Source organism: Pungitius pungitius, chromosome 18 (assembly GCF_949316345.1).
Source record: "Pungitius pungitius chromosome 18, fPunPun2.1, whole genome shotgun sequence".
NCBI lineage: Eukaryota > Metazoa > Chordata > Actinopteri > Perciformes > Gasterosteidae > Pungitius > Pungitius pungitius.
Window position 1 is genome coordinate 15,283,145 of NC_084917.1, and position 9,875 is coordinate 15,293,019.

Below are 9,875 nucleotides of genomic sequence, written 5' to 3' on the forward strand. Positions count from 1 at the left end.
TGCTACCGACACAGATAGGGACGTATCCGCCGTCGTGATTACCCTGGATGACATTGCCCCAAGAGAGACATTAGCGGGCTAGCTGTAATAGTAATTAAATATTATCCTGCGGGCCAACAGTAATTCCCTTTTGAGTTTGACATTGACGTGTCTTAGAGTTTACACAGTGTACTTTTTTTTAATTAATTAAGTTAAATTTAGCTAGTTTTGGATTTTGCACTATACACACACACACACACACACACACACACACACACACACACACATATATATATATATATATACACACATACGTGTGTGTGTGTGTGTGTGTGTGTGTGTGTGTGTGTGTGTGTGTGTGTGTGTGTGTGTGTGTGTGTGTGTGTGTGTGTGTGTGTGTGTGTGTGTGTGTGTGTGTGTGTGTGTGTGTGTGTGTGTGTGTGTGTGTGTGTGTGTGTGTGTGTGTGTGTGTGTGTGTGTGTGTGTGTGTGTGTATGGCGGCTCGCGGCCACAGGGGGCTCACGTTCACTCGGTGCCGTAATTTGTTCCAGTGAAGAAGTGAGGGCCACAACAATAACACACAGCTAGCCACAGAGAGACGAATAGCTATTGGTTTTTAGCCAGTAAATCATATTTCAACATATTTGACAAAACTTATCGGGATTTTTTAAAAATACTTAATGTTAGTTACATTAAAGCGCCATATGTTAACAGAAAGTCCTGTTGCATTCGCTGTGACGCGCTGGCGATGAGAGCTACGTAACGCTAGCTGCACCGTTAGCTTGTTTACACTCAGCCCGGTTCTCTGGTCGGGTTTCTGTTTAATGTCCCGCGTTTCCGGTTCCACGCGCAGACATGGAGAGCCTCTACAAGCGGAAAATGTTCGCATCTATGCGGAAAACCAAAGTGGACGCATCAAAGAAGCGGCAGATTGGCCTGCCCGCCTCCGTCCTGGACGACAGTGACGAAGGCTCCTTCACGTCCTCCTCCTCCTCCTCCGGATCCCAGTCCGACTTCGAGAGCTCCCCGGGGGAGGACACCGAGCGGGAGGACCGGGGCCGCAGCGATTCTGGGTCCACTTCCAGCGACGCCAGCCGTTCCGTGACCCGTCGAAAGCGCTCGTTCTTGGGAAGAGACAACAGCTCCTCGTCCTCCAGTCCAGGCGAAGAGGACACCACCAACGACGAGGACGGCGGCCGGAGCCAGACGAAGAGGATGGTGCAGCCGAAGAAGCGCAGCAGGCTGCAGCGGCAGGACGAGTCCGACTCGGACCAAGTGGAGGAGACGCGGAGAGAAGAGGAGGAGAAGGAGAAGAAGAGGCAAAGACACAGCAAGCTGCTGGCGCTTTCCCGGCGGATGAAGGCCCGGGTCCCGAGCCGAAGAGGGAGCCGCCTGAAGCAGGTAGGACACACCACCACACACGGTCCACCAACTGTGGACTTTGGACATAAATGTACCCTGCATTGATTAAGTTCTACAGTTTTTATTGAGTTTGTTTGAAAGCAACTCCTTCCTGCAGCACTTATCAGCAGCCATCGACCAAACCCTAACTGAAACGTGTTTGTGTCGTCAGGGTGGAGGGGGTGAGGAGTGCAAAGAAGGCGAGAAGGAGTCTGCTGGTGATGAAGATGTAGACGGAGGAGAAGCCACCAACAATCAACTGGCAGGTGAAGCCGGCAGTGCAGAGGAGAAGGACGCCGAGGCGGCAAAAGAAGAAGAGCATTAGGAGGCGAAGAAGTAGAGCCACTAGAGATGGCCAACACAGAGTTTGATTCTGAAGAACTTGATACTTCATGTGAAAATGACTCATAACTTCAATTGTTTTTTTTCTGCAACATTTTCAAATGGAAAACAAAAACACTGAGAACTGGAGTTACAGTCATATTTTGTTTCCAAAGAAACAAGAGAGGATTTTGACAGCGTCGTTGGTCGATTACAGGATGGTATGATGTGTGTTTTGTGAGGCCGGCGGCCAATGAAATGGGATATTGATGTGACTCCTGTCACATGATCAGATTTTAATTCAGAGTGTTTTACCCCTGCTGATATATCATTTCAAGTCTGTTTTAGTTATACATCTCAAAGGTAAAAATCCCTGGTATTGATCCTAGATCGATGTCTTGACAACCCATGTTACAGCGATAGATGCAACTTAACACCGGTAGTTAAGCATGGACGGTATATATGACGGTATTTGAAGTTTTCCTGAAATATTAATATAATTGCTTCTAAATGGGTAAAGCATTTGTACTGCAACTGCATGGCATAATTTCAGCCAGCCCGAAGGCAATGCAAAGCGACATCGTTGTCTTTTTTCCCTTTGTTATTGTTATCCATAGTGGCTATTTGCAGAAAACGTAATGCAAATGAATAAAAAACAAATTATATTTTTATTTAAATACTTTCTTTGATTAATATAAAATCTTGGCATTGAATATGTCTTAATTTACTTTTTAATTTCTATTTTATATTGTATTGTATATTGAATATTTTATTACGGCTACAATTCTCAGTTACTCGCCAAAACCTTTTAAAAATAACCTGGTTCTGAAATTACAATTTAAATATAAATCTCTCAAATGCCTTGTGACAAAATAATATTAACACCACTTACTGGCCTTTTCTCGAAATTTAAACATCATTTAATATTTTCCCAGTACAAGGTAATAACTTAATAAGTCGTTATGCTACTGTATTATTTTGTCACAATACTATTTCTAGGGCTAAGACATGCTCATACAAATGCCATATTGTTAATAAGAGGCGGTAGCCAGTAGATGCATACCCACAGTCAACAGTAATATCACTCAGAATAGAAAATCTGAGTAATTACCTGGCTGTAATACCAGTGCATATGCAGAGGTTTCTGCAAGAAGGGCTCCTAAATAGTTCTAAAACAAAAGCATGAGAAAGCTTGCAGTAGTTAGAACCTTTCCTGCACCGGCTGGGACCGACTTGTTCCCTGACCGTTAGATTCCAGTCCGATTAGATCGCGCTCCATGCCCACATGGTCAACTATTGCCTCGCGAAGAAAATTCAAATTCTCTGTATAATTGTAATATTTAACAGTCTCATGTTTTGCAATGAAAGTTTCATCTAAAAACATATCTTGTCTGATTGATTATAATAAAGCTTATTTATACAACACATATCAAGCAGCAAAGTACTTTAGAGACTGACAAAAAAAAGACCAAAAGAAGAGCATGTAATGCAGATACATGACTATATATTTACAAAGTGAATAAAACCGGGTTTGTAAACTACAAGTACCTAACAGGATGTAACTGTTTCTCTGACTTCCTTTTTAGTCCTGGAAGGCAGCAGAAAACGCTCTGACTTGTCATAGAGCCGATCCGAAGGGACCCACACACTACACTGCCGCTATACACACTGGTACGGTGGTTAAATAGTACAACCGATTAGAACACAATACTGTTTTTTTCTCTGAATTGATGTGTTGTAGTGAAGTGCGGAGCACACGTCGCCAGCAGCCAGTCTACAATCGTTAAAATTCAAAGCTGGAAAGATGACGTCTCCGAGGAATAGCGGGATGACTTTGTAAGGCTCAATCCGAGTGCCCCTGAACCCTCAGGGACTTCACGGACGTCACATATTAAGGGGTCGAGTGTGAAAGTCTGTAAGTGCTTGGAATAGTGTAAATACAAATGGGACAGCAACGTATCACGTTACCATGACAACGTCCAGTTATGACAGTTGTGGGTAATTATTTTCTACTTTTTACTTTGTCCTAATCAAAAGATGTGAAGTCATTTAATAGCGTTTATTTACAGGTTTTGTCAAAACAGCTTCAATGACAAAATTACATTTTTGATTAATAAAATAGTAGATATCATCTGTGTCAATTTAATATGACAGTCTGAACACACAGGTGTTTAACCTCACATTGCACATGTTATTATCTTGAGCTGACTCACGGAAAGGGTTCACAAAGGGCTCTGTGTGTCTGGCAGGGAGCCTCAAACACTTGGACAATTAGACAGCGGGACAAAGGGAGGGAGGAAGGAGGATTGCTCTGAACGAGGCGATCAAAGCAGTTGTTATAAGGAAAGGTGGACCCGCACTGACTCAGTTGGTGACATTTCGGTGGCGAGGATGCTGAGGGGGTGGATTGTTGATGAAGCGTGAAGACGAACAGCCGAGAGACAAGGGATGAAGCTGAAGAAATGGACGGCTGATGGGCCCTTTTGTGAGAAGCTTTATACAGTCCCAGTGGAGGAAAAGGTAGAGAATTTCAGAGAGGGGCACGAATGCCAAAAATATGAATATTTGTCAGTGTTCTAATGGTACATTGTGTTTGTTAATTGCCTTAGAAGACTAATGAATGACTGATTTGTGGCTTCGATTATACCCACAAAATGGCCAGAAAAATAGAAATTTCATGTAAAACGCCACCGCCAACGTCTACAGTGACGAGGCGACTGGATGTTGGCCCTCTAGGCAGACTGGCCAATAAAAAGAAAAGATTGATATGGGCAAAAGAACACAGACATTGGACAGAGGAAGATTGGAAAAAAGGGTTCTGGACAAACGAAGCAAAGCTTGAGATGTTTGAATCACACAGAAAAACGTCTGTGGTGAAAAGATGCTGGAAGCGACGATCTGTCAGGCATGGTGGAGGCAATGTGATGGTCTGGGGCCTCTTTGGTGCTGGTAATGTGGGAGATTTGTACAAGGTGAAAGGGATTTAAAATACGAAAGGCTATCACTCCATTATGCAGCGCCATGCCAAATGAGCATTTGATTGAAGCCAATTTCCTCCTACAACAGGACAATGAACAGGGCAATGAATATATATTCTGTTTCCTTTGTTTAGTTAATTATTACATTTCCTCCGTTTGGGGCTTGTATAGGGGCGGGTAGCCCTCGTCCACACTCCAGAATAATGGGTGGCGGTAATGTTTGTAAGCCGTCATTAAAAGAAGAAGAAGAAGAAGAAGACGTTTGTTCCCATCGCCCCCTGTTGGTGGGGCGTAAACATGCCGAAAGCAGCCGCCCCGCCTCCCTCTCGTGAGGTTATCGCTCCCCACGTGCTCGTGACGACATCGGGATCTGGTCATTTTGAACGAATCTCGTGAGTGAATGGCTGCGCGGAGGGGCAGAGCTGTACGTGCGTCGCAGTCGTGTTGAGCATCGGTCCGGGCGTCGTCGTGCGGCCGCAATGGTTCAGACGTGCTCGGCTTACGGCTGCAAGAACCGCTACCATAAAGACAAAGAAATCTCATTCCACAAGTAAGTTGACGTCAATAATGCACGCGCGCCTGTTAGCCTTATCAGCCCGTGCGTAGCGCTGGTGGCGAGGAGCAAGTACCCTCGCTTACTAGTCGTCAAACTGTGACCTGTGACGGCATTAGAAGTACTAAACTTTATCGTACATCAAGCACCCTTTATTTCCATAAACTACAACCAAAACAACTCTTCCCTCCAAGAGACTCCTCCTAGATCCTTACAGGAAACGAGAATACAACGCTGGTTAAATTACCACATCATTTACTGCTTAAGTTAATTCAACACATGCAGATATTTTCCCAAAAGTAATTAAGTATTTCAAGATTTTTGCCTAAACCTATGCTAGTAGGTTCCCGCTTAAACTGAAGTTGATTGTGAACGCTGGAGTTTACGTTGTTACCGGTGTGACTGATCCATTTTTGAACTAAACGGTGTGTGTGCGTGAGGCGGACTTGGTGGGCGGGGCCTCGATGGACCCGTGATGAACAACCAGGAAATAAACATTCGATCGATCGTTCGCATTCACCTTGATTTGACGTTTTCGTTTTGTTTTCCAAAGACAATGAACGGCAGTGTTTTCGGTAAGTTTCACTACACGTGCGGGCTGTTGTTACCATACGGAGGACACTTGGTGGGGACAGGTGTAAAAGATGAAATGGGTAGGAAATGTCGATGCCTGTTCAAAACTCTCGAGTCAATTAATGCGGCTTAAAACGCTTGTCAGTCTTATTTTTGTCTCGTTATTAATCTTATGTCAAGTCGAGACTAATTTATGCCTTATGTCGGGTAGAGATTGTTCATACTAAACTCAAACGGATGAGGTAAACTGATCCGCTTGTGTTTTCCATTAAAGACTCTGCGCATTGATCTCTATCGTCATAATATACTGCTGTGCAGCACACGTTCATCCAGATTAGACCTGACTTTTAACTAATTTTGATGCAGTAGTCAAAACCTCCAGCAGTCTGAAAGGATCAGAAGAAGCTAGATGACTGTTTGGAGTGGCCTAGTGAAAATCAGAATTGGATTTATGTATGCATAAATGGAATTTGACTCTGCTTTATATTTCGCTCTCTGCACACTGTATATAGTTTTTAAATGTATTTTTATACAAATAACCCCCCCAAAATAAAAGACTAATCAAATGCAATGAGATACTGTGATATGACCTAGCCGTTCATGCTCAATCTTGTGCTGAATCAAAACAATTCTGCACAAGATTTTTGTGGTGAATGAGAAGACCCTTTCAGGATCTTTTTCCCATCCAAGCCTCTGTGGCCTTGGAGGCGTACACGCTGATGTCTGTTCAGTCCCAGAGGGGTCAGGGTTTAAGGGGGACATTGGGCCTATATGTACATGCTCTAAATAGCAATTTCGACACAAAATTAACTTCCTTTGATGATCCAAACGATTAACAAACCTTTTGCCGGGGATTTAATATATACTACAATATGATTAAGTCGTTATCGTGATCAAAGTACATTCATTGTCATTTTAATTTCACCAGGTTTCCTCTGGCACGACCAGATGTTAGTGCTAAATGGGTGGCGGCGATGAGGAGGAACAACTTCAAGCCAACAAAGTACAGTAACATCTGCTCGCAGCACTTCACTAAAGACTGCTTCAAGAGAGAGTGTAACAACCGGGTACTGAAGGAGAACGCCGTGCCGTCACTCTTCACCTTCACCCTCAACGTCAAGGTGAACTATCCAAATGTATTTCCATTACAGTCGACCAAGTAAAAGCTTATACATGACAAATACAAAGCCTGCGTGTGTTAAAGTGCACAATTCGAAAAAGCTCCAGGCACTACCGATCCGTTCACCTGACTACTAGAAAATGCATTTCTATAAACGTAGCTGCTGTTCCTAATTGGTCCACTGGGGGTCGCATGGTGTAAGCACATGAGAAATTATTTGAGTTAGGTACACATAAGCTGCATTCGGCTAATATGATGTCTAGTTATTGATGTGTATCAATGGGACATGTCTTCTTACAAATGGAGATCGATCATACCTGTAGGGACTGGACCGAGGCAAACTGTAGCCACTCCCATCTGTGATCTTTCTAAATGTTTGTAGGGGAGAAGGGTTTTGAATTAAATGCAGAGTAGTGTGTTTTTTCTAGGTTTTTTTGTGCCTCTGCCTTCCAGATCATTTGGATTTTAAGTCAATCAAACAAACACCAGTGATACCCCAAACCCACGTGGGCGTCTATGTATGCCGAGACGCGGCTGCTCCCACGTCAGTTAAAACGCTACCTCACCATACTGCGTCCAGAGGATGGCTGCACCCCGCCGTGTTGGGACTTCTCCCACGCCGTAATCCAGTGAACAGTTCACAGCGCTCTATGCCTGGGGAATCACTGTCGGCTGAGCGCTTCCACCTGTCTGCGTTGGCTTTTGCTAAAGAACACCATCTTTTCACAGATGAGAGCCGGTTCACCCTGAGCACCTGTGATGGACGGGAAAGGCTCTGGAGAACACCATGCTTCTTGCAACATGGTTTAGCATGACGGGTTTGGTGGAGGGTCAGCCAGGAGGCTTATGCATGGAGGGACGCACAGATCTCTACTCAAAGTGCTCACTATATGTACAAGCTCATTTACCATGTCATGTGCTGAGCCTGCACACTGCTAACCTGCTAGTGGTGTTAAGAGGGCAAACATGAGCAGCCGTGTTGACCGCTGCGTGGGCTCTGCAGGAAGGCCGATGAGCTGCAGCAACAACGCTGATATATCATCCAACGCAGTGGCGGGCCGTGCATTTTCTACCTCGGCCCTCTGTGCCGGCTTACTGCGGTTGAATAACGCCATGACGCCACAGTTACAGGTTCGATCGACCCCAAGCAAAATGCTAAAACAGTCATTTCTCCTACAAGCTGAACTCCAACTAAACACTAAGAGCTTGCTCTTTGACAGAGGTCATGCTGGCACACTGACCAATCACGGCACATGTTACGGCTGCGCTATGAGTCTACTTAGGAATCTGATTGGATAAAAACTCTTTACGACAAGCTCCACTGGAAGCAGAGCAAAAGAGGAGGGTTTTGGGATAGAGAGGGAGCACACGCCTATCTGTTTGACTTTGTCTCTCTTGATCTGTTCAGAAAGCAGTATAAGTTCTGTGTGCTTATTGTCTCACAGGCAGAGACCCTGGAGGATCCTTTCCCCTCGGACATCCACTTCCCTCGGACCTCTGACCCGGTGGTAGAAGAGGAGCTGCCAGGGAGCAGCCTGCCTGACACGCGCTGCGACACAGCGGCCGTCTCCTGCGACCACAACTACACGGCGGAGGACTCTGCTCGGCAGAGGAAGCGCATGGAGCAACTGGAAGAGCAGCTGGGGAGTCTGAGGAAAAAGCTGAAGACAACGCAGCAGAAGTGTCGGCGGCAGGAGAGAGAGCTCAAAAGACTGAGGGCGGCATGTGAGACCCCAACGACGGGCCGCCAGCTGCCAGCAGCTCTCGGAGAGGAATATGTGATTCTGCCCAAGCACGTCTACTACACACTAAAAGGCCTTAAGTAAAACGTAATAAAGCTAGGAGAGATGAGGGAGGTCCACCTAAGCAGCAGGTTGAAATCTGCTTTAGGCTTAATCTCATGTCTCAGCAGCAGCAGCCAGGCGGCTGTGGAGGAGCTGCTGAGCAAGGCAGCAAAGGCCCGAGCTGAGGTCTGAAGGATTTCCTTGTTTGGAATGCAAATGCATCACGTGGAAGACTTGATGTATTCCTCCGAATAGACATGACCCCTTGTGTACATTTCTTTATCTGTTTGGGTCTTGAGGACTTGCACATAATAATCTTCAAAGCCAGATTATTGTACTCTTTTGTAACATTACAATGTCTCATGTTAATACTTAATGTGTCAAATAGGCAAACGTATGTCCTATGAGCAAAAACCTCAGGCTTTAGACTGGCTTATGTCCTCTGTGAACTCTGTTTCCAACAATATTATTTTTTTTCTAGTAATGGCTGATTTCTTTTAATAGTCCTCACCAGGCAAAGCAATCCCACAAAGTGCAGGGACAAATGTGACTCAGCAACCAGGTGTCTATCCATTAGCCAAGCTAAGTATATGGGACTGATAGTAAGCAAAATGACATAAAATGTTTGATTGTTTTTGAAATTTGTCTAAAAAGATCAATATAGTTTTAGTCCATTTGAATATCCTGATCAATGGAGACTATTGGAGAATGCACCATCGTCACCATAGACACGTAGAAGATTCTTTTATTAGTAAAATAACATGCTGCTTATTTGGGAAATTTAGATTTAAGCATTAATATTTAGACCAACAATTAAAAACACATACACATTCAATTGTCTACCAATAATCAGTATTTGCACACTCAAACCACATCTGGGGACACGCTTCTACAGATGTGTTGGAGATTTCCAGCAGGTTTGGGTTGAAAATCTGTCCTTGATTAACTAATCTGTTTCAGGAGGAAACTACAACTCAGACCCAGAAGCAATGTTAATACATGAAATACCAGGATTCATTAGCAGGGGTCCCGTAGGAACACTGAAAGTATCACAGGGGCTAACAGGGAAACCACATGGGCCGTTTCTCCATGCGTCCTCGAAGACTTGAATCCCCAGAGTGACAAGAACAGACTGAAGAAGATGAAGACGAGCTGCTGTAGTTTGT

General features: G+C 44.6%; 2 protein-coding genes across 3 annotated transcripts; both read left to right on the forward strand.

Moving 5' to 3' along the window:
• Positions 1–460: 460 nt before the first annotated feature.
• On the forward strand, positions 461–2,279 carry ccdc82 (coiled-coil domain containing 82). Its single transcript, XM_037484132.2, has 2 exons — positions 461–1,380; positions 1,553–2,279. Exons 1-2 carry the CDS (start codon positions 835–837, stop codon positions 1,703–1,705), a joined length of 699 nt encoding a protein of 232 aa, XP_037340029.1. The 5' UTR covers positions 461–834; the 3' UTR covers positions 1,706–2,279.
• Positions 2,280–5,030: 2,751 nt separating this feature from the next.
• Positions 5,031–9,659, forward strand: LOC119227008 (THAP domain-containing protein 1). Of its 2 annotated transcripts, none has more exons than XM_037485451.2 (3): positions 5,031–5,229; positions 6,734–6,926; positions 8,371–9,659. In XM_037485451.2, exons 1-3 carry the CDS (start codon positions 5,159–5,161, stop codon positions 8,749–8,751), a joined length of 645 nt encoding a protein of 214 aa, XP_037341348.2. In that variant the 5' UTR covers positions 5,031–5,158; the 3' UTR covers positions 8,752–9,659. The 2 variants fall into 2 exon arrangements, with proteins under 2 accessions (XP_037341348.2, XP_037341349.2); XM_037485452.2 differs by lacking the exon at positions 5,031–5,229 and adding an exon at positions 5,696–5,807.
• The last annotated feature ends 216 nt before the right edge of the window (positions 9,660–9,875 follow it).